Source organism: Hippoglossus hippoglossus, chromosome 9, assembly GCF_009819705.1.
Source record: "Hippoglossus hippoglossus isolate fHipHip1 chromosome 9, fHipHip1.pri, whole genome shotgun sequence".
NCBI classification, from domain to species: Eukaryota; Metazoa; Chordata; class Actinopteri; order Pleuronectiformes; family Pleuronectidae; genus Hippoglossus; species Hippoglossus hippoglossus.
In genome coordinates this window covers 12,945,398-12,969,442 of record NC_047159.1, presented here as the reverse complement: position 1 = coordinate 12,969,442, position 24,045 = coordinate 12,945,398, and the positions used below count along the sequence as shown (strand labels likewise).

At 41.1% G+C, this 24,045-nt stretch overlaps 3 protein-coding genes across 4 annotated transcripts; 1 reads left to right on the top strand and 2 right to left on the bottom strand.

Moving 5' to 3' along the window:
- Positions 1 to 1,410: 1,410 nt before the first annotated feature.
- On the bottom strand, positions 1,411 to 9,805 carry trafd1 (TRAF-type zinc finger domain containing 1). 2 transcript variants are annotated; one of them, XM_034596899.1, is made up of 12 exons: positions 9,095 to 9,805; positions 8,768 to 8,816; positions 8,545 to 8,680; positions 7,970 to 8,023; positions 7,438 to 7,873; positions 6,567 to 6,845; positions 6,424 to 6,488; positions 4,559 to 4,819; positions 4,318 to 4,450; positions 3,453 to 3,669; positions 3,234 to 3,291; positions 1,411 to 2,467 (listed from the first exon to the last, which is right to left on the bottom strand). In XM_034596899.1, exons 2-12 carry the CDS (start codon positions 8,800 to 8,802, stop codon positions 2,429 to 2,431), a joined length of 1,713 nt encoding a protein of 570 aa, XP_034452790.1. In that variant the 5' UTR covers positions 8,803 to 8,816; positions 9,095 to 9,805; the 3' UTR covers positions 1,411 to 2,428. The 2 variants fall into 2 exon arrangements, with proteins under 2 accessions (XP_034452790.1, XP_034452792.1); XM_034596901.1 differs by having other exon boundaries at positions 9,533 to 9,696.
- A 487-nt stretch (positions 9,806 to 10,292) lies between these two features.
- mob1a (MOB kinase activator 1A) lies at positions 10,293 to 17,730 on the bottom strand. The gene is made up of 6 exons (XM_034596928.1): positions 17,531 to 17,730; positions 16,643 to 16,809; positions 15,780 to 15,873; positions 14,660 to 14,793; positions 13,633 to 13,796; positions 10,293 to 12,470 (listed from the first exon to the last, which is right to left on the bottom strand). The coding sequence occupies exons 1-6, from the start codon at positions 17,542 to 17,544 to the stop codon at positions 12,393 to 12,395; spliced, it is 651 nt and encodes a 216-aa protein (XP_034452819.1). The 5' UTR covers positions 17,545 to 17,730; the 3' UTR covers positions 10,293 to 12,392.
- Positions 17,731 to 19,921: 2,191 nt separating this feature from the next.
- mthfd2 (methylenetetrahydrofolate dehydrogenase (NADP+ dependent) 2, methenyltetrahydrofolate cyclohydrolase) lies at positions 19,922 to 24,033 on the top strand. The gene is made up of 8 exons (XM_034596910.1): positions 19,922 to 20,154; positions 21,884 to 22,068; positions 22,188 to 22,310; positions 22,449 to 22,601; positions 22,711 to 22,818; positions 22,930 to 23,022; positions 23,118 to 23,243; positions 23,344 to 24,033. Exons 1-8 carry the CDS (start codon positions 20,075 to 20,077, stop codon positions 23,493 to 23,495), a joined length of 1,020 nt encoding a protein of 339 aa, XP_034452801.1. The 5' UTR covers positions 19,922 to 20,074; the 3' UTR covers positions 23,496 to 24,033.
- Positions 24,034 to 24,045: the final 12 nt, after the last annotated feature.

Sequence of the window (24,045 nt, the reverse complement as noted above, 5' to 3'; positions counted from 1 at the left end):
ACTCAAAGGTGTAAGCCCCGCCCCCCTCTCGCTATGAACCCCCTCCTCTCCCGGAGGTCATTTAAAGCGCGCCGACGTGCGGAGGCACAGGAAACGACAACCCAGAGTGTGTGTGTGTGTGTGTGTGTGTGTGTGTGTGTGCTGGAATGTCCCCTGAAGTCACGTCGACACAACTCTGTGTGTGTGGCACAAACTGTATATAAAGATGGACGGCGCGTCTCCACTTCCTCTCAATATCCAGAAGTGAAGCCAAAAATACTCCTGATATAAACACTAATGATGTCATTTGTTGCCAGTCTGTACAGTAGCAGTCATGGGATGTAAACCCATCACATGTTATGTCTTCTACAATGCTACACATATAAACTTTTTTTAAATGTATTTTTGGGGCTTTTTATTATTTTTTTATTCGGAGAGGACAGAGAGCAAGCTGTGAGGGGGGCAGACAGAGAGTGGGGGAAGACATGCAGCACAGGGCTGCGGGTCGGAATCGAACCTGGGCCGCTACAGTTGAGGCCCAGCCTCAGTGGGGTAGCAGCTCTTCCAGGTGAGCTACACGCCTCCCCACATATAAACTTTTAAATGTAGATATTTGTGTGTTATTACCTCCACCAGGGAGGTTATGTTCTCATCAACGTTTACAGTTTGTCTGTTAGTTAGCAGGATTGCATGAAAACTACAGAACAGATTACAGCTAAACCTGGTTGAATGATGCAGTATGGGTCAGGGAAGAACTCATTAAACTTTGGTGCAGATCCTGCTCAGGGGGCAAATCCAGAATTATTATTTTTTCACTTCCTGAAGAATTGATAGATCGGTAATTTTTCAACATTTTCGTTAGTTTCTCAAAGAATAATTCATGCATCTCGATGAGAAAAAAAACAGGCATGTTTGGTGGACTGATATTGAGTGTGAGCAATTTGATGCAGATCCAAATCTAAAGCTGGGTCCAGTGAATTTAAATATGGCTTCGTAAGGGGCCTGTTGGAATCAATTCTATTTTGGTACCAAATCACACCATACATTATCTTTAGGCACTTCACAGAGTAAAGTCGAGACCTTACAATATGAGAGAGAGAAACCCAACAGTTCCCACAATCAGCAAGTACATGTTGATAGTGGAAAAAAAATCCTTTTTCCATTGTCACAACAAAACCTATGCTGGATCCTGGTGTGACAGGAATCTTCTCTATGCTTCTATGTTGCCACAACAAATACATAAAAATACTGCTCTGTTGTAAAAAATTATTTCCTGCGGCATTCATCACTACATATGAAAGTTAGCAGATGAGAAAGGAGAAGCTGGTCGAGTGGTGATGTGACTTTAAATATGGGAATGTAAAAACAAAGAACACAAAAACTGTAGAGGCATGAAGGAGACACAACAGAATAAAAAACCGGAGCCATGAACGACATTATTAAAACATTTAATAACCGTACAAGACAAAGAGAAGACAGTTGTTCTTTAACAGGTCAGCTGGTCATTTCATTTAATAGCCAACCCACACCGGATGATGTCACTGATTAGTCGCTGCTCTCTACTTGGTCTATTCGATCAGATGTCATTTTACTCTGATGCTGTCTTTCATTAGAGGGGAAGTGTGCAGACTCAACTGTCAATGGCACAAGGTTGCCTATTTGATACGTCTTTCTAAAGAGGACGAATAAAACACATATTATTAATCTTAAATCATAATTAAAGGAACAACACACAACATTTATACAGGCTACTTAAAAGAAGGTGGGACAGGATACATTGCTTCATAAGCCAATCATCATAACACAACGTCTACAGTTCTACAGATATGATTTAAAATATGACTGAAGAGTATTAAAGACAAATCTTTATCAATATAAAAAAAAAAAAAAAGTTAAATAATACAGTTAATGTTTTTTTCTTGGTCAAAGATGCATAATTTTATCAAATCTGTTCCTTAAGCCCTTTTTTAACAAAATAATCTATCAAAGTGCTTCAGGTTACAAAGAGATGCAGACGCCAACAGGAACACAGAGAAATGCCCAGAGAACAGGCCAACACGGGTGGAAACAACATGTCCTTGGCTGAAGTAACAAAGTAAAGATTAAGTCAAACGCACACCCACAAAGTCATGTGACTATGTTTGATGTCCTCTGTGTTCGTAGAGCCATGACGTTGTACAGTTAAAATCAAATCAAAGTTTACTGTGGGTAAAATTCAGTTTAGCTTAATGTTAGACATACAAACATTTGAAAGAAATTTGGAAATAAATCAGAATATGCGTGAATAAAACCCAAATTGCTTACTCAGACTTTAATAAAACTACATGATACCAATACTCACACAGGCACTTATCAGATACATATGTTGGATTTTCATAAGTGTGCAAAGAGATTCATGGAAAACAGAGTTGGAGATTTGGTTTTACTCTTTCTCCACATGTTCCTTCTCTCACTCGTCCTGCTGCTCTTCATTCTGCTTCTTGGGCAACTGCAGATGGAAAATAAATCATTTAACAGATGGAAAAAATATATGTTGGGAAAATCTGCCCTAAGCAGAATTGACACTGTGGTAATTAAATCATTCTGTGAAGAAAGTACATACGGTGGTACAGAACTATAAACTTCAGCTCTGGTCCCAGGAGAGTTTTCCTTAAATGACCAGGCAATAGCTGTTTATTTAAATATCTGCACTGCAGTTTCTCTCCACCTATCCTCAGCAAGCTTATATTTCTCATGGAAATAGATGAATATATTTTATAAAATTGTGTGTGTGTATTTCTCCTGAAGAAGAAACTTTCTTTCCCATACAGTCAACCCTTATGGTTGCACATTCAGGGCTTTCAGCAGGTTATAACCAGTTGAATAAAAGACATTTTAAGACCATAATGAATGAAATCTAATACTTAAGTCACAAACAGGATATATGAAGAAATACCGGAGTCCCAGATTTACTAACACTTCCCTATAGTTGAAGATAAGGTGAAGTAACCTGGTCGAGAATAACCCTCAAAATTTGACAATATCTCTCAAACTACAGGCAGCGACAGTAGCTATTCGGATTATTGAATTTTAGACTTTAAACCCTGTGGAAACTCTGACATTACCATTTCAAAAGTGAAAGTACTGCCATTGTCACCGCCTTCATGATGCAAAATCAGGCTCTATTTTTTTGTTTTTATGTTGAAGGTCAAGTAGAAGCAGAGGCGTCTTGCTTTGGTTTGTCTAGCTATTAACTTATGTGTTGCATTCATTACCTTTGTCACTGGATTACTTCTGTTGCCTCTCCCTTCGTTATTTTCTGGTGGAAGAGGTCTGGTGGACAAAATCAAATTATATTATTAATAACAAGTTATAAAATGTAATTACAAAAAAACATTATTTGATGAAGTAAGTCTATTCAGTCAGGCAGAACTAAAGTAATTCAAATTCAATTTTTAAAATGTGTCTCGAAAAGGACTTGAGAAGGTTTTTACCCCTTTAGAGATGTAGAGGCTGAAGCGTCAGAGTCACAGAAAGATGATTGAGCCCCTTCTGCTTCCCTGCTCTGCCAAGGTCTGTTCTTCACTGAAGCTTCACTGTTGGACGCGTTGCTTTGACTCGGCAGTCCGATGTAGCCTCTCTGCCAATCCCTTGGTTTGTTTCCCGGTGCGGCATCTCGGTCGAATCCAAAGTCCTCAGCCAAGAAGTCAGCTGTATGTTGACAGTATATAAAGTAAGTACATAAAACAAAACACATACAGACAGACCATAGAGGACCATAAAAAACCCTGCACACGTATCTACAGACCCTCTGTAATCAAATTCACATAAATCCTTTTGCAAACATGTGTTGTCTTCACAGATCGAGGTTTTAAACTGGATGCTTATTTGTTACACACACAAAATAAAATATATTACACACACTTTTCATGATAAATTTACAATATAAGCAAAAAAAAATGCCATGTCACAGTCAACTACAAGCTTTAGATTTTCAAGGGTAGGATTCATTAGTATTTCTTGCAGGGCAATTGTCTATAAATATTTATCTCGACTGACTATGAGACTGAATCGCCATTCATTTGAATTGATGCACTGATTACTATAGACTGTTCATCGCTTTAAACTGTTTGAAAAGCCGACAGCAATTGGGAGCTCTGGAACAAGGCTAATGGTTTGAAACCTTAAATCCTTTTTTTGGTTCCTACACATTGAGAAGTTATTTCCTGCTGCAACTGGAGACTCATCACCACAGTTTAAATTACACACGGTGTTCACATAAGATGAATAAGTCCAAAACACTCAACACATCTATAGTTTTGGAATGTTTCACTATTCTGGATACATTTTATAAATTACCTTGGTTCTTTACTCTCTGATCTGGAGACGTCTGCCCAAAGGTGTATTTATCAGGGCCCAGTGGTTTTCTGATGGAGGCTTTTGTTGTATTATTCAGGGGATGAGCAGTTTGAGGGCGCATGTCACATTTGTCCTGGAGGCAAAACACACACGAATATCACAAAACATGAGCATTTTAGATGATGACTGTGTATTTTTTTCCTGCTCTTGAATGTTTGATATTGTGCCACCAGCAACATACCTGATGGTGAAAAACGACAGCCTCCTCTAGAACAACGCCACAGAATTCACATGGTATGACCACATCGCCCTCTAGTGGACTGGCTGGAGGGCTGTAAGAGGCAGGGGAGATGGACCGAGGGAAAGTAGGGATGTTTGAAGCGAGCGAGTTAGGGAGGCTGTGAATCAGCCCTGAGGCATTCCTGCTCATCCTGTCCTCTTTGGGCGGAGAGGTGGGATGCTTGCTGAAAGACGCAAAAGCGGAGGCGGGGCTGCAGCCAGTCTGAAACAAAGAAGAGGGAGAGCACAAAAAGTTGTGTGATAGGTTAACTCTGCTTGAGATTAAGGGATTGTGTTCCTCTGAGATGGAGAAGAGAGACATGTTCAGACAGGAAAAGGCTGCAAAACACGGTGAAGCACAAGTAAAGAAAGGTATTCAAATGTTTGCTCGCCGGTGACATCTGACTGGATCTGAGCACTGACTAGATTTGTGCACACCCAGATAAATTTCTTAACCATTTGACTTTGTAGAAACATAATGGGGAGGTAAGCAGCCCATGAACACGTTTTACAGAAAATAGAGCAACACAGAAAAATGTGGGTCAAAGCAAGTGTTTGAGGCATCTCTGCATCCAATAGGACTAAAGGCCTAAAGCTCATATGGGTCAAGAAATAATTAATCATATGGTAGGAATGATGTCATGGTGATGTTAAAATGAAGTCAGACCCGACTGCCGTTGTATGCCTCTGCCATTCAGTGCAGTTTTAGTCTACATTAATTCTCTTTCCAGACTCATATGAGGTCACTGTGACCTTTGAACTTTGACCGATGAAATCTATACATGTTTGAGTCCAAATAACAACAGGCCAAAATATGAGGCAATTTCCTAAATGTAGACCTGAGAAATCATGTTCAAGAGACAACTGTGACCTAGACCTTTGACCATCTAGCACCAAACTCTTGTCAGTTCATCCTTGAGTCCATCTGGACTTTTGTACCAAATTTGAAGAGATTCTCTCAAAGCATTCATGTTCACAAGAATGGAACGGACGGATGGAAAGCCCGAAAACATGATGCCTCCAGACACTGGACGTCAAGTAGTGAAGAAAAGTCTTTTGCTACCAATAACATTAGAGACACAATCTACAGCATATATATAGATCATCATTTGTCATCATATGGTATAAATGACGTCATAATGAAATGGCATTTATTTTTATATATATATATATATATATATATATATATATATATAAAATGTGCATTGCCTGATTAGGGTGTATACAGCGCCACTGTGATGCTTTTTTGTTGTGGTGTCTTACATGCAGATATGATGCACTGACCTAGAATTACAAACTGTCCGCCCTCCTTATCTACAGTTATGTAATGTGGAGTGACTCAGCTGGGCAAGTTTTCTTTAAACATTATATCTATTATTTACTTGAATATGGACACAAAGACACAATGAGGTCATTGTTTGTTTAACATTTCCACAGTTTTCCTGGAGCAGATGATATGACTAACAAGGAACAACTAGTCAATCTGCACTCCCTTTTAGTCATTGGCCTTCTACAGACATGCAAATGTCAATGGGAACCACAAAAACACAAATTTAAACATTCAACAAACTAATTATTGTGCCCATTGTATTACTTTTTCTTTACTTCAACTTCTCTAGAAGACGATCAGCAGCTCATTTTCCCCTTCACTTTCCCCAAAATATTTTCTGTGCTGTCCCCATTGCAAAAGAATATTAAAATGTGTCTTTTTGCAGTAATTAAAACAACTTTTAAGCACAGGTGAATATGAAAGTTTAAAAAAACTAAATTAGTGTGCATTAAAGTTTGTCAACGGAGCAACTGAAAGATTAAAGTTCCATCTCACACCTGATGCAAAATGAGGTCCTCCTCTGGAAACAGCTCCTCACAAAACTCACAAGGCAGCATGGCATCTATAAACAAAATATTTAAAACCATTAATAACGTGACAAAAGAACAACTTTAAAATGTTTTAATCAACGCTAATTTACCTGTTTGATCGTGGTCCTGTACTGTACTTGTGCTCGTCCCTGTAGTGAAGTGCGGGTAGTTGTTGTTGGGCAGAGAGAGTGCAGAGTTCACCGAGGTGTTAGATGTCTTGTGATCCCAGATATCACTCCACAGGTTGCTGTCCATACCTCCGGCCACTGACTCTCCATCACTCTGCAGGCTGAGAGCCAACATGTAGTCCAGGCCTGATGAGTCCTCGTCACGTGTGTGATCAACATGGTGCCACGTGGAGCTATTCTGAAAAGCCCTCTGCCCCAGCACTAAGAAAAATGTAATGCACATTGTGTTTAAAAAAGGTCGGCATTGCTGGTAAGGCAAAACATTTCAACGGTTAGGATGACCCTCTACTGAGCAAACTCTCTAAATCAATAAAGACAGTTTTAATATTTACCACACTATTGATATTATATATTTTCCTGGGGCATCTACAACATGTCCTTTGCCAGTAAAACTTTTAAAAGACTTCAGTAGATAAAGGAAAAGCTGACAGTAACAGTCAGATATTTTTGTGTGGTCAAGATGTAAAGATTATCTCGAGCACTTTTGTGGGTCCCTGTTTTGTTTCTATCGTGCGGAAACACACACACACACACACACACACACAAGGCCGCAGGTGACACGATACCATTCATGCTGCTGGTTTGTGCTATTCCACTCGTGGGTAAAAATAACATGCAAAGTGTAACACGGCCCCCTCAATGGCAGGATAGATTACAGCCAGCAACAGAAGGTGAATGTAAACAAAGCAAGCCTTAAATATTCATTATAACCAGCTTCACAAATATTTTATGGGGGAGGTTACTGGATGTAAACAGAAAATTGAATAATGGATGGGTCAGAGATAAAACTCACGTTGACTAAATGTGTTTCTCTGTGAAGCATTCTCCCAGTCTTCTGTGCTTTGAGGTCCCCTCGTAATGTTATGCGCACTGGGATCAAACATACGGGGAAAGGCGTGTTGTTCTGCCGCACTGACGTTGTTATTCTTGGAGCCTTTTTCTTGGGCTTTTATGATGTTTCGGATGGAGTGGGCTTCAAACCATGTCCCTGGAGACGGTGGCTCAAGTGGACTGCGACTCATCCTGCTGTTGTTCCTCTCTTGGGGCGGTGTGAGGCTCCCACATAAGACTGGATGCACAGCTTGCTCCCTCAACATTACATTGCACTTGCAGTTTGGGCAGGGCTCAGTGCGGGTACCGCAATAATCTTCATGCTCTTTGGACTGACTGAAAACGAGCTCCAGTTCACAGTATTGGCACGGGACCAGACGCTGAGAACACTCAGAGCTCTGAAGGAGGCACAAAACAGGAAGAAGCACATTTAAATGATTTAACCACGATTATTTAATAACAAATACACAGGGAAGGCAACTATTCTTAAATACCTGGTGAACGTCAAAACGATTCTTCTCAATCTTCAAACCGCACTTGCATGTTATCTAAAAATGAAAGAGAAAATTATTTTAGAGAGAGATCCTTCAGTTTCAGTCTGACATTGTTTCATGTTAGTAATTTCATGTTAGTAATTTCCTTATAGTGATCATTTGAGGTCTGAGGTTTCCTTCAGTTTTGCTGAGGCTACATTAGGGAGCATACAGTTACTATATGTAAGAGAAGACTGCTTAAAGCATTGGTAATTATTGAAAATACATGGTTTGTTCAATCTGCAATATGGCACAATGAGGTGTCCTGAAACAGATCATCCTTATAAGACAGTCTCCCTGTAAGATATTAACCCTGTTGAAACTTTAACACAAATAACTTTGGGCGATCAAAACTGGAAAGTTAATTTGTGAGACATAACACTCACAAAAGCCAAAGGTTTAATGATGTCATGGTTTGGCAACAGACTCAGTGGATTGTCACATTTCTCCAGCTTGAGGCATTCAGCAAACCCTATAAAGTAGCTCCTATTTCAGCCATCACGTTGAAGTCTGCAGTATTTGTGTTGAGATGTTACCTGTGTATGTTCCTGCTGCATGTGATCCTGCAGATCTGCCCGGGGCACTGGCTCCTGACACACCCCACACAGGGCGATGTTTCTCTGACAGTGGATCTCATGGGTGGTAAAATTACCCTCTGGAATGTCGTGTTTGCTATATATAAAAAACAAAAGACGATAAACCCGTTTTCACCACGATAACAAACAGATCGATCCCTTCATGACACTTATTGCTACTCACCAATTGCCGCAGAACTGTGTATTTTCATCTGCCATGGCTGGACCGAAGCCTGAGGACAACGAGTCGCGTTAGATTGATCTGTTATGGTTTTATTTACTGCTCACAAAAGGTAAACATGCTTCGTTCGTAGCGACAGAAAGGAATCCAAGACCGATCGATCATAAGTGAGCGAGTTACGACGCGTTAAGTTAATTCAACTCATGTTAACCGAGCTAAATTATAAATAATCGTCATAAATCACCGTGAACACCAGTGCCGGTGTAAAGAGTACAGGTAGCTATCACTGTCGTAAGCAAGTGAAACTGACAGCTCTTCCGGTTCTCTTACCGTGTATCCAGGCAGGTAGGCTAACGTTAGCTGACAGTGCTAGCTCGGACTAGCAAGGAAATCCCCGTTTAACTTTAATCAGCGAGCATCTCGAGCCGACTCAAAGAAGCTGGGCGATGTCAGACGTGTTGGCCTCAGCTAACCGTGTAGCTTAGCATCAGATCCGCGGCACAGCAACCACCACGTAGCGCCGCTAACTTGATGCTAGCTAACTTTAACTTTATGTTAAGTGGCTACAGCGCCGGGAAGCTAACGTAGCGACGGGTTTCTGGTCTCCTGCCGCTCGGTGCAGGCCGGATGAAGACAGCTCACCGTCTATCAGCTGATTCCTCTCAGTATATGAGACTAAAGTGAAACTCGCAGAGGACAACTCACAATTTGACGCTAGCCTGAAAAAAAAATACTTCGGTATTTCCTCCTTGCCCTGTGCACACGGACCGAGATGTGTGTCCCGGGTGATGTCTCGCAGGAGGTCTACGTAGATCCCACTGCGACTCCTTCAACATTGGAACAATCGAGTCAAAAACTACAACAGTTTATTATCCTGCATCTGAGCTGAACGCACTAAATCAAGGGGTGATGGCGGGGGTCGCGAGGGAAGAACACAAGAAAGAGGTTATGGGTTAAAAGTCACTGCAAGTCCAAACTCGGGGCACTCATTTTCCAAACATCGCCAGGCTGGAATTTGATTGGTTGAATATTCAGGGTGTGCTCGTAAAAAAGCTCCGGGTGATACCACCGCTTTTACCTTCCACCCGATATGTGATATTTAAATGTCCTTTATTATTGTGATAAATGTATAAAAATATACATATTAGATATAAATACATTTGAGTACTACAGAAACTATCAATATACGTTTTCGATTATTACAGGTGTGACCTGAAAATGCAGTTCAAAGCTTATTTCACATTTGTTCACTCAGTATGTAATACAAATACATCTTAAATTCAGTGTATAATACAAATATGATAATAATATACGTACCATTTTCAAAAACGTCTAAATTGTCTTAAAAGGTATTTTGTTTGCAAAAAGAATAAAATGAATGAATAATAATAACCCAAGGCCGCTTTACAAACAACAAAAACTAATGAACAGTATGAATCAGTACTTCACTGTAGATCCAATGCATAAATGTAAGTCTGCCCAATCTTCCAGAGATTCAATGTACACAAAATGAAAAATCAACACAACATTGTCCTTTCAGCGTTTATTGAGTTTTTGTTCCACCAATACTGTCAATGTAAGACATTTTCGTAAGGCACAGTTTTGTTCAGATAAAACACTGATACTATTTACAGAAATGTTTTTTTGGGGGGGGGGTGGGGGTGTGGGGGTAGGGGTGGGGTGGACGCAATGCAAAAATCCTCACACGTCCTTCCAGTCAAAATGACCACCCAATGATTGGACCATTATTGAAAATATATATAAAACTTTTTAATTCATTTCAAAGCCCTTGTTCCTCATTTGAAAAACAATTTGTATTACAACGTTATATGAAATGTAACTCTGTGCCAGACGTTTAAAAACAAAATGTGAGGGGAAAAAAAGCAATACAGTTCAAAAACATGTGATTTGATTGAAAGAAAGGACGAATTGTATATTAATATAGAATCTGTAAAATAAATCGGTCTTGCAAATAAAATAATGTGCCCGTGGATGAGTAACCTAATGGATGCTGGCTTGATTTTTTAAATATTCAAATCAAGGAACTTGGGGGGCAAAGAGTGGATAAATCACACTTAGACGAGAATTAAAAAAAATTCTTTCAAATGAAATCAACACTCTACTGCACCTTATCACATTGGTTGGTTCCTGGTGATGCATTTCAGTTATCTAACAGCTCTTAATTGGTTATATGATTGTCTCATAAGAATTTAGGTCCAACATGAGGAAGATTATGGACTGATTTCCTTGCTCAAACTTTGCAAAAAAAGAACATTCATCAGAAATATTAGCTGCATCAGCTTTTAAAGAGGATGACAGTACAAACAGCCCCGCTGTTGTAGCCTGAGAGAAGCAGAGGAAATGACCACGATACATGCACCAAGACTAATAAGGCATCTGTCAAAAAACTACATACATCTCAGGTTACTCATCCTTACCGTTCACAGGTGCAATAGATATTGCTCCATTTTCCAATCCAGGAGAAAAATATATATATTAGTACCAGCATTGAAAGAACAAACATTAAGAGTTCCACAATTAATCGGCACTACAGAAATGAATTAAAATGACTGTAAAACTAAAAATTCACATTAGACTATTTTTGCTGTTGATGATTTCTACCATAGAGCTCCTTTATAGAGTCCTTATATAAGCTTTAAGCGGCTAATAATTATAAGTAGCAGATAAAAAATATTACTATAAGCACTATATCTCGCATTTAACTATTTTAATTAAGAAAATAGCTGAAAAAATGTGCAAAACACAATATTGCATGACCAAATTGAAATAATGCAGTATTATGCAGTCGATAATGGAGTTTTTTGTGGGGCAAGATTAAATGCACAATCTTTAACACAATACTGTGTCATCACTAAGCATCTAAATCGGAAGCATGTAAACACACAGTAGGGTCTGAAAGTCTAAAAAAACCTTCCCATTCAAGTGGTCGCAGACTTTTGGACTCCACTGTACGTGGGATATCAGATGTCAACCAGCTGGTGACACAGACCTATACAATATTTATCACTTCTTTTTTTGTCTGCCTTCATGTTGGACTGAAAATACCTTCTACACACTTTTATTGACAGATTAAAAATCCTCAAGACTTGTTTCATGTCACTACTTCTCTCGCTAACTTTTATGACAGACATTCAAAAAAATCGAATATTGTGATATTTGGTCAGTCAAGGTAATTACAATAGCTAAAAGTCAATAAAAAAAGAAAATTACCTAAATAACTAAACAGTTTTTAGACAATCAAAACACCTCTGACGGAGCTGGTTTTCACTTTAACTTCCAAAATGTCCTTGGTCCAATGTAAAATTCTGTAAGTTTCCCTTAGTGAGTCGCTAACCACACAGTCCTGTGAAAAATTATTTTCTACACTGCACTATTTATGATCTAGAGTGGCAAAACTGAAAAAAGGCTCAAAGACTGCATGAAAGACAACTGAGGGAATAAAAGGAGAAAATACATTACTAACAATGAGGAGATGAAAAGAAGGCACAGATTGTTAGAACTGAGACAAGAAGTTGTAGAGGTAGCAGAGGTCACAAAGACGAACAAAGGAAAAAAAGGAAACACTTGAAAAAAAAAAAAAAAGGAGATACTGTATGTGATGAAATGTCTATCTGTCCTTGGATCCAAGCTTCTCAATCAAGTCCTGCAGGGGGGCGAGCTCTCGCCTGTCGATGAGGTTGAACTCCTACAGGTCGAAAAACAAAAGTTACTTATACAAGTGTCAACACACTCAATCACTCTCAGATACTGATCACCTTCGAAAACACGCAGTCGGAGTCACGTTGAGGGGCGAAGGACGGCTCAGCTGGCCTCCACAAGTGACCTCAGTGTCATAGGGAACTAAAAATATTCAGTGAGTGTTCAGTCGGTGTTTACCATGTCTTGATCCTTTTTGTGGCCATCGCTACAATATCAACATTTTCTCTCTCTCTCTCATACACACACACACACAGTACAATGGACCCATCTGTCATCATTCAGATTGGATGATGCCGAATTTGGTGTTTGCAAAAAGAAATGACCCTCATGTGAGAGTGGTCACTCAGAAAGCATGTAGGGACACATGTTATTGCTATCTATGTACATAGAGCTGATCACTTGTAATTGGATCGTCCGAGACCCAGGTCTGAACGGGTGTTAGGCCCTTTTCAGACCTGGTATCAACATCTGTCTGGAGAGATTTGATCACAAGTGGTCAGCGGTCATTTTGTCTGTTCATGCCTGGCATTAAAATACATCATGAATGTGTCTCCTGTGATAAGATCTCACTTCCCTGATCTATATGCAAATCATCACATACATCATTTGTGTTCGCAAATAACTGATTTATTTTTACCCAGTCTGAGTTTACAGATGAGTCCGATGACAGTTTGTGTGTCGGTGTGTGTGTCGGTGTGTGTGTCAGTGGGTCTTTGTCGAAACAAGCAAGAGAAAGATAATGTATGAATGCACAGCTGCTATGAAAAATGATTTTACCAATTTAAGAAAAGTATGAATCATTATTTGGTGTAAATATCGTGGTGCTGACCACAAACAAATCTACGTATGGTCACTGAGAAGTTTGATTCAATGTGACCTGTTTGATTCAATGTGAAACTGGGGCAGCTCAGAGGAGGTCAGCTGAGTAGGAGGTATTTCACGTGTGGCCCAGGACAGATATGTGTTCACACATCGAAGAGAATGTGTCCACATGCCAGAACAACTCCTAATGTGGTCTGAGGGATCTGATCTCAGGACGCATTCATTACACATTCTGAACTGTACTTTGAGCCGACCACTTGTGATCGGATCACTCAGGATGGATATTAATTCCAGGTCTGGATGAGGTCTTGTAGTTGGATAATCACCTGAACAAAGAAAATGAAATGCTTGAAGGAGGTGTTGAGATGAGCTTCCTCCTGCAGCTGCATCACAGAGTCAAAATGCTGGTGGTAGATGTGAGCATAAACCCTGAACAGACGCTTCAGGATGGTTTTGGCCACAGACATGAAGTTCTTGGGGAAGGGAACTCCTGTGGGTCAGAGGGAGATGGAAAATACTGATGTCAGGAGAAGAGCAATATCCATTGAGGCTTTCAGCCTTCATTGGAGCACAATTATAGTCCATTGGGTCTTCATGGGAGACAAATAGTCAGCTGGACTGAAATCAGGAGACTGAAAATAACATTACACTGCTTTGCTTTGTCTGTATGTGTAGGGAGTCCTGCTTCACTGTTCTAAAAATGGGTGATGTTTGAAATGGTTGGTAAGTCCTACACAGTCTGAGGCGTGACTACCGACAAACACTATTAGAACTGAAAGTCAGCGAATTAACAACCCAATCATTGCTTTTTTCCAAATCCAATAAACCAAAATAGATCCCTCTTAACGAAACAGAAATCCTTTCTCACTGCACTCTTAATGCACGACAGTAAAGCCTGTACAGATATGTTTGGTGTCTGGTTGCAGAAGTAATGATGAAAAGCACATTCTGAATGGCTGATTTTCACTCACCACAGACAAACGTACACTGTATATCAAATGAAATAGAGACTTTTAGATAAATAGAAAGAAATAGTATGGAAAGAAGCAGAGATGGAAAACTTAAATCTTTGAAATTCCCATTTAAGTTTTTCTAACTTTGCCTGTGGGAAGACAACATCCAAATTAAATATAATTGCTGCATGTAGTGGTTTAGTCCTCTGCACAACAATGCAACTACACCATGTTTGTTTCTCTCTCCCTGCGCTTTACAGACACAGAACTTCTGCTGTGAAATTCATGGAGATCATACGCTCAACCCTGCAATCTGTATCACCACAAAAAGCCTGAACTGAAACAGTTTGCCAAACTGCTGGAAATAAAAATACTTCTTCAAATCGGAATCAAAACTCACCGATCTTGGAGGGGAACAGCGTCTCATCATCCAGCTGATCCTGCACCCAGGTCATCAGGTAGTCGATGTATTTGGGCGCAGAGCATTTGATAGGTTTCTTAATGTTGGTGCCATCTGCCCAGTGATACTCATACCTACAGAAAGAGAGCAAAATTAACTGACACTCTGACACGAATATAAAAAGCCCTACTTATAACAACTAAGGACAAGAAAACATCATTAGGTAGCAGATAAACTAAAAAACTAAGCAGAAGGGGGAAATGCAAAAGTGTCTACAGTCGCATTGTTGCTGGCAAATATGTCAACGGGAAGTGAACCCGAGTCTCTTCCTCCTGATTAGAGACTGAAGACAGTCTTGGCTGTAGAGGGGATAGAGGAAGTGCAGAATCTACATTCTAACTAAACAGCTTCTGCAGCGACTACATGCACAGTGTAATTCCTGTTTTCCTCATGTGACGTTCAGATGATGTCATCGAAATTCATTTACTTTGACCATTCAATTCCATTTTAATTACTAAGTGGTTGTAATCAAAAATTCAAAAGTTTCAGTCAGAGTAAGCTTCTGAGGTCAAGAAGAAGTCATCACAGCTTCAAACACTATAACAAGGAAAAAGTGCAGCTCTGATAACTCATTAATAAACTAACATGCACAACATTAGTTACTGTTAAATCCTTAATTTGTTCCATTACAGAGACACGGTACTGCATCATGTATAAAAGTGGGGAAATCTTCTAATAATACAAGGTATTTATAGCTGTATTAAGCTCTTTATAATTGTGCTGTTCTTTGATTATTGATTCGGACTGTTCCTCGTGCTTATGATGCAGAGTTAATCCACATTTGCACAGTGACGTAAAATTATATTTATACAGGCAGTGTATTCACAATAGTGTTTTTCACAGCAGACACTAGTCATAGTAAGCCTAGTGTAGATAATAAAATTACCAGTGGGGCTGTTCTACTTAAGTGTCTCAGTAAACCATGACCATGTGACAGCAAAGCAGCATCAAAACACAATTCCATTTGAAAGCTCTTCCTACTCTGGCATGTCACAATGTATTCTGAAAAAAAAAAAAAAGGCCTCTTAGAAGCCCTGAAGCCAAAAAGAAGCTCCAATACCTTGGTCCAGCAGACATCACAGAGCAGCTGGTCTCAGTGCAGAACTCAGTGATGGTGCCGTACAGCATGTTGATCTGGTTAAAGAAGTCCACCGCTGAAGGAATTGTAAACTGTTATTTTTTGTTCTCCAGTAATGACATTTAACACCAATGATACTAATACTATATAGTCATAAAAGGTTTTATTTAACCAGGAATCTAGTTGCTTTTTCACTCTGAAGAACGGAAAATGTGTCCAACCAAATTTTGGAATATCTTTTATGTCCTCTCTTTCTTCAGATTCTCAAGTACATTATCTTGGTTTTGAACCGTTTCTTGAAATTTTTCTGAAATGTTACCTGCTAGCACCCCAGAGTATGTGAGAATATAATGGAAATAATTCACTGTGAACAAGTGGTTGTTAATGACATTTCTAACACATGACAAACATAAAACTGGATGAATACAAATATCTCAGGAAGAAAAAGAGGTGACAGACACAAAGAAGACACCAACAAAGACGTCAACTTGTTTGGTGAGAAGGGCCAATGTCGTTATTAATGTTCTGTAAACAAAATTTTAAAAAGTGGTGTAACTTATACGTCATGATCTGCCTCCTGCACGCTTTACCCAGGTGCCACCCCTCGCCTGTAGGTTTCAGATATTTTCCTCTGGTTGTGAACACATCTGACCTGCACACTGTCCTGCTTCACTCTTCAAATGTGAAAGGCAAACTCCGGAAAATGTCTGGACCCAATTTACCAGACATTTCATATCTGACCACGACTTAAGTGATTCAAATGCTAATCTTAATCTTGTTGGGCTTTAATAAACAGTTGCCTGTGTACTAAGTTATCTTTTTGTTTTCTCTACACATCCACTCACTGTTGACAGCAATCCACTCATTGAGATCCTCTCCCTCTGGCAGCATGACTGCCTGCCTCAGGTTACCACTGCCCAGTGTGGCCTCAGCGTGTTTCAGAAGCTCATACTGGTGGGAGCCCTCCGGGATGTTCTTCTTGGGCTTGAAGGTCTTGGATGAGCGACTGCCACTGCAAAGAGACAAACGCAGCGGAGCTTAGCAGCTGTCTGTACATAACCCAAGACAAGTGAGACTTTTTAAAAGGCTTGTGTGGGAGCAGATACTGCACTGGGGCCTCCACATGTGATGATCCTTCCTGTCTGGTTTGTGCAATAGGCAGCAGCAGGAAGGATTTGTGGTGACCATCTATCACCGTGATGCTTATGCCAGGCCTATATGCTTGTTTTGATCTGTTTTCCGTGTGACAGATTGGTGACTGTGTCGTGTACATACCCGCAACAAACAGCAAAAGACAACAGTGAGAGTGTAAACAACAGTTCATGAGAATACTTGTCGATTAGTAACTGAGGTTTAACCACTCGAAGGTGCAGATGATGCCTAACATCAACATGTCTAGTCTTATCTGACCATAGACTGATTATATTAGCAAAGTTGGCAGCTTTGCCGTTAGCTTGCATTAACTACCAGGCTAGCTAGGTTAGCACGTAACTAGACTAGTTTAAAAAGTTATGGTTGTCATGGTTATCAGTTAGACTGGTAATATTGCGACAACGGGTGAAAACCCAACGTAGGAGAATGTGATTCAAGTTCAACTCAAGCTCGTGAGTCCGTCGGTTTGGTTTCTGTGACGGTGTCTAACTTTAAAAGCTATTTTTGTCTTGGTGGAAGTTCGTGGAAGCGAAGCTAACGTTAACCGCAACTGAGCTAACTTAGCTGCTAACTTTACTTACAACAGGAAGCTCATCTTGGCGAAGCGGTCGTTGGAGAGTTTCAGTCACAGCTCCGGTCCCAGGTTTTATTTAACGGAAATTAGTTTTTATGATGACACGGTGCGAGTCACTTGCTGCCTGCTAACAGCGACGTTTATGCTAACGAGCTGCACCCACAGCTTCTCTTCCTCTATCGGCTCACTGTGGAAGCTCCCTAAGGGACACTGTCGCCCCCTGCCTTTCACACGCAGTACTACCACTCCCCAAAGTAAACGTCCACTCAGCAAACTCAACTTTCTGTCCATCATTTCACTTCACACACACTTTAGAGTTTAACTTCGTGTGGTATATTCACATCATACCTCGGTTGTTTTTTTTTGGGCGGAAACACTTATCATTGTGCCCCTGAGCAAGGCACCTTACTCCCCAAACATCTGCTCCCCGGGCGCCATCCATGGCTGCCCAGTGCTCCGTGTGTTCACTGTGTGTGTTGTGTCCTGTGTGCTGTGTTCACCCAGATGGGTCAAAAGCAGAATGCATGAAGTGTGTGTGTGTGTGTGCATGTGTGTGGGACCAATAAAGGAATAAGGGAATAAGGAATAAGGAATAAGGAATAAGGAATAAAGGAAACTCATGGGCTCAGATGTTTTTTAGGGCCTAAATGTGCAGTGCTGCACCTATTCTTCGAACATACACTGCATTTTCAAGATACAGTATTTGGCAAGGAGGTTTGTTTGAGCGTCTAAACTCATCTCAACTTGCTGAACTTCTTCTGTGGAATTAGTCAGTTTAACCGTCGTCTGACTCATAACATAATCCCAGACTGATTTCACAATGTAGATAATCCGGGCTCTGCGAGGGCCACACCAATCTGTCTCTGTAGCTTAGAGACTCTGACTATACACTTGGAGGAGCGTTGTTGTTATTTTTATTCATATTGTGTAATGCGTAAAAATCCAAACATCAAAGCCAAAACTTTGCACTGAACTTAATGTATGAGAGAAGGACTATGAACCATTTGATGGACAAATGTAGCTTCTGATCGACGGCAGGGTGTGGATTGTTGGACTGCCAAAGTGGGTGATTCCCCAAAGATCCCCAGAAGCCAAAAATCCTAGGTTCACAGGTTTCAGGGCTCAGTTTTTGAAAATTTTACCATTTTCCAGGGAATAATTCATGAATCTTGATGAAAAACCATATTGAGGGAACTGATATCTTTAAGTACGTGAAATCTAGAGCATCTTGATTGATAGAAGAAGACTGTTGGGCCTTGTCGGAGGTATGGGCTCTACTGCGTGCCATTCTTTTTTTTTTTTAAGGTTGCTGCCCTGTTGTGTAAAGATACTTGTATCCATATTCAATTATTAAGACCTTATCTATTTTGTATTGTATGTTTAGTGAAATTACCAAAACCTAACTGACAAATATTGCAACTCGGGCTGGGTGTAATGTGGTGTGTGCAGTGTAAATAATTTAAATTTCCAGAAGACAAATTATAGAGTGGCTGCATGTGAGGCATTACTAATGGCTCAACAGCAAAAAACAAATCGCCCTGTCATGTCCGAACTGTTTTTTCTGGCCTTGTGACTAAGTATATTCTGCCAAGTGCTCTGTTTAAGAACGACTGAATGTTCAATTTCTTACCTAATACTTTGAACTTCATCATATTTATTTGCTACATATTTTTAAAAAGCCTATAGTACGCAATATCATAAAGTACTTTAAACTTCCCCACAGTTTATATGAAGTAGTGGAAATTCAAGCCAATCTCAGCTAAATGTTTCTTTTATATGTAACAGTAATAATAATATATTAATCTATAATAATACAACTCTGACATATGAAATAATCCTAGTGATGCTTTCACTAGTGTGTTTTATCTAAGTTGTATGAATTGATGTTTTCTTTACTGTGGAATGAGCCTTTTATATTCAAATAACTCATATTAACATCGGGGTCCTCTCTACGGAGTCCGCCATGTTGTTTACAGTAGCCCAAACTGGACGATTTAACACCCTTTGAGTTTTTATGGCAACTGAAGGCTGCCACAGGTTCTCTCTCATGTTTGGAAGGGGAGGGTGAGGAGGTGAGAGGTCTTCAGCTGCTACATGAACCTTCACCACTAGATATCACTAGATTCCACACGCTGGACTTTTAAATTACTAATTTTCCTTAATCTACCAATAACATTTCATCTGATGTAAAAGTGAATCGATCCTGGTAAAGTATCTACACAGCCCCTGATTTACTTTGACATAATACTTTACAGTACTGAACATTACAAACTGACGTGATGTTATAGTTTAGTGTAAACCCTGTTAGTGTGTGAAGTGGGTGGGTGCAGTGGATTTCAGTGGAAGCTTGTCAGTGTGACAAACGAGCGGCAGATACCAGTGACGCAGGCGGTGGGCGGGGGGGGGGGGGGGGTTGGCCCTTATAACCCGCTGCTCTCCTCCCTCTCGGCCACTGACGTCGCTCTGTCAGTCCGGGCTGTTCCACTCGTGTTTCGTAACCGGCCGCGGTGTCTCCTGTCTCCTCTCCCTCCGCCTCACAGACGATCAGAACATGGCCGCGCTCAGGACCCTCAGAAAGCTGTGCCAACTCTCCCAGCACCACGTCTGCAAACTGCACACGTCCGCTTCCAGGTGAGCCTCTACCCGCGGCTCTCTACCCTCGATCCGCTCCACACCACATGCTCGGCGCGCGTTTCTCTCCGCGATCAAAGCACAGATCTGTGTTTAGTGACTCGACGTGTAGCTTTTGTCCATTTTGTGCCACACTGTGTTTATATCGATAACATCGTGGGCGCTGGTATTGAGGATTTATTAGATCATCTTGTACTGAATGACCGCTATAGAGGCGCGCCCCTAGCGGTATGCCGGTAACATTGCAGCGGAGTGGCTGATGAAATCGGTGTGAGCGCTTGCACCCTGTGGCTTGAGGAGCCAGGTTTCAACTGGAGATCGAGGTGCTGGTCTGCGCACAGAAGGGCGGGACGGGCGAATGCATTGTGGCCATAAAGTTCTGGATGATGTTAGATTATTTAGAAGGTAAAATAACCCTAATTATGAAAATGGTGTTTCTCTGCAGCATCCCGTGTAGGTATTTATTGGGTACGTGCTGAGTGAAGCATGAGACTTGTAATAGGGCAAATGTCTCAGAAACCCAAACCTCGTGTGGTCCCTGCACATGACCTGCAGCTCCACAGTCATTAGATAGATAATCTAAAGCAAATGTCACTTTATGCACGAGTTATTACCACTTATAGAAACATAGACACAAAATTAAAGCAATATTAAATTACATCTGATACAAGGCTTTGCTTTAAAATGCACACAAGTAATATAATCATAATAGTAAAACTATTTATTTGTCTTATATTTCTATAGCCTTATCTAAACAAGGCTACAAATTGCTTTACAAAATGCATGTGAATTAAACAAGACAAAAACCAAAAATAACATAAAGGAAAATATAAAAAACTATTAACTTCAACATACAGAAGATAAAACCTGCAGAAAATCCTCCTAAGAGACAACTTTTTTCCGAGGTGGGTCTCCTTTAACATGGATATGTGCCCATGTGAATAGGGAAGTTCTCTCCTCAGAACACCAGCTTTGTATTTACATTTATGAGGCGAAAGAGCAGCTGCTCTGTAATCCCGACACACTTTCTCTGGGACCTGGTTCACTACTAGCCCCATGGCCTCACCCCACCTCGCCCCAAAGATGTGCTACTTTCCCCCCGAGGTTTAATCACTTTTGACAGAATGAAAAGGAGTGTTATGTCACCGTGGTTGCCTCGTTACTCCTCAGTTGTTAACCACTGCTCTCTGTGTTTGTTGTTACATAATCAAAACCATCGTGGCGCTTTTGTTTGGTAAAGGCAGGAGGGTGTGTTAACCCTGTCTGTGACTCGCATAATGAAGAGCTCGGCACTTCACTTTTAACCATTTAACCACCTCTTACTGAACTCTGTCCAAAGAGTCCCATTTAAAAAAGCTTTTCACCAGTCCAGGGACGGAACATCTACTATTTCCACACAAGTGCTGATTAAACATATCTCTCTGTCAGGTGGAGAAATGCAGGCTCTAAGGATAGAATTGGTGCGTTCCCAAGGTGGATGGTGGAGATAGATTACAGGTTTCTGGTGTCCTTTTCAATCAGAACATGTGCAGCAGACAGATGTCGCCTTTAACGTCCAAGAGGCCCGTTCCAAGAGCCAATGTAGAGAGCTGCCCCGCATACTAAATTCAAAGAGGAAATAGAAAAAAGGATTTCATTTTAGTTTGCATACGTAGAAGTCGTAAATGAAGACAAAGCAAGTTACTGAATTTTCCTCTGACCCTTTTGTTTTTGTTTTTCCGACTCTCAGGCAGGAGGCAGTGGTCATCTCAGGAAAGAAACTGGCCAGGCAGATTCGGGAGGAGGCCCGGGTGGATGTGGAGAACTGGGTTTCAGCGGGACACAAGAGACCCCATCTGAGTGTGATTCTCGTCGGCGAGAACCCGGCAAGTCACTCCTACGTCCTGAACAAGACGCGTGCTGCAGCTGATGTTGGTCAGTGAAAAACACCCACAGTCCTCACACACATAAACACAAGGCTTCTACAAGAAAATCACCACAGGGCAAATGCTACTTTGCGTTTTGAGTCATTTTCTAATTTCATCCTCCCACAGGAATTTCTAGTGAAACGATTCGCAAGCATTCGAACATCAGTGAGGAGGAGTTATTGGACCTGATCTACAAACTCAACACAGACCACCGTGTGGACGGGCTACTGGTCCAACTGCCTCTGCCAGGTACAGAGAAACTGGAACAAAGACTGACAGTAGTTATAGGAAGACCTTTATTTACAGAATAAAATCGCTGATGTTACAGCCGTGTGCAAGTTGTGCACTTGTCGTCCTGACTCTAACTTGCCTTTTTGTTTGTGACAGAACACATCGATGAGCGCGCAATCTGCAATGCAGTTTCTCCCACCAAGGATGTGGACGGCTTCCATGTAGTCAACGTGGGTCGCATGTGCCTGGATCAGTCCACCATGCTTCCCGCCACTCCCTGGGGAGTCTGGGAAATGATCAAACGCACAGGTAACTGGCGAGAACTGTTACTTCCTCAGGGCTGAAATGCTGCTGAACAAACTCCGAACTCACTGAAGTATCATTTAAAACTAAACCAACCAAAATTCTTGTCTTTCAGGTATTCCTACTCAAGGGAAGAATGTCGTGGTTGCAGGGCGCTCTAAGAACGTGGGCATGCCCATCGCCATGTTACTGCACACAGACGGGCGTCACGAGAGACCCGGCGGTAGGTTGTGGTTTGTGTGTGTGTGTGTTTGTGCTTTTTTGTGTTTGCTTTTGTGATATGTGTGAGAGGATACAGTTACAGTCTACATACTAAACCTTAATTCTGTTGCAGGTGATGCGACGGTCACCATTTCTCACAGATACACTCCAAAGGATAAACTTGGCCAACACACTAGGATCGCTGATATTGTTGTTGCTGCTGCAGGTTCGTGTCTCTACTTGTCCGATTCATGACCGTTTGCTAAACAGATTAAATTGTTCCTGTGGTTTCTAACTATACTGCGTTGCTGAATTCATCAGGGATTCCGAACCTCATTACCGCAGACATGATCAAAGAGGGCGCGGCGGTGATTGATGTCGGAATAAACAGAGTGCAGGACCCGGTCACTGGAAAGCACAGATTAGTCGGAGACGTGGATTTTGAAGGTAGGGCAGCACAGTGACCACGGTGGTGTGTCTGTAAAAGGTGCTACACTGTGTCTCAGGTGTTTTTAACCTTGATTTCCCCCCCCCCGTCCCTATTCAGGCGTGAGACAGAAGGCGGGCTTCATCACTCCAGTGCCCGGAGGTGTGGGACCTATGACTGTGGCGATGCTCATGAAAAACACTATCAAAGCCGCTCAGAACGTTTTGCTGTATCCACCAGAGAGGATCCGCATGGCGGCTTCATCTTATTGAGCTGGAGCGAATCCCAGCAGCAGTGACACATTCCGCCCACTCCAACACTACCGACCCCCCCCCCCCGTTTTTTTGGGGTTTTTTGAAGCAACGCGACCGGCTCCCCTTGCACACGGACTGGAAAGATGATAGCTTTAAGGCTCCGTTCCTGCTGACATCTTAAAACTCTCCTAACTTCAAGTCCATGTTTAGACTGTTACCTTCACTCATGCAGCTGAATGTTTTGTTTAACAGGTTTCTCAGTATTTATAATGTGCAATGTATTTCAAGGAATATTGAGAGACTGTTTTATTTATTGCTTCAGTGGGATCATATTTAAGCATGAATGGAGACAGGTTACGATAGTATTCCACTCGAAGCCATTTCTTTTCTTTTCTTTTTTTCAGTTAGTTTAGCCTTGTGCATCAAGAGTAATAAGGGCTAACATCATCAGGAACAAAGTCTGTACAAGCTTTAAAGATTCACAAATGCCTTTGTAAAAACTTTGAAATAAATAATACGGATATGTTCTCACATGTGACGCTTACTCTGCACACTATTGGTGTCTCCT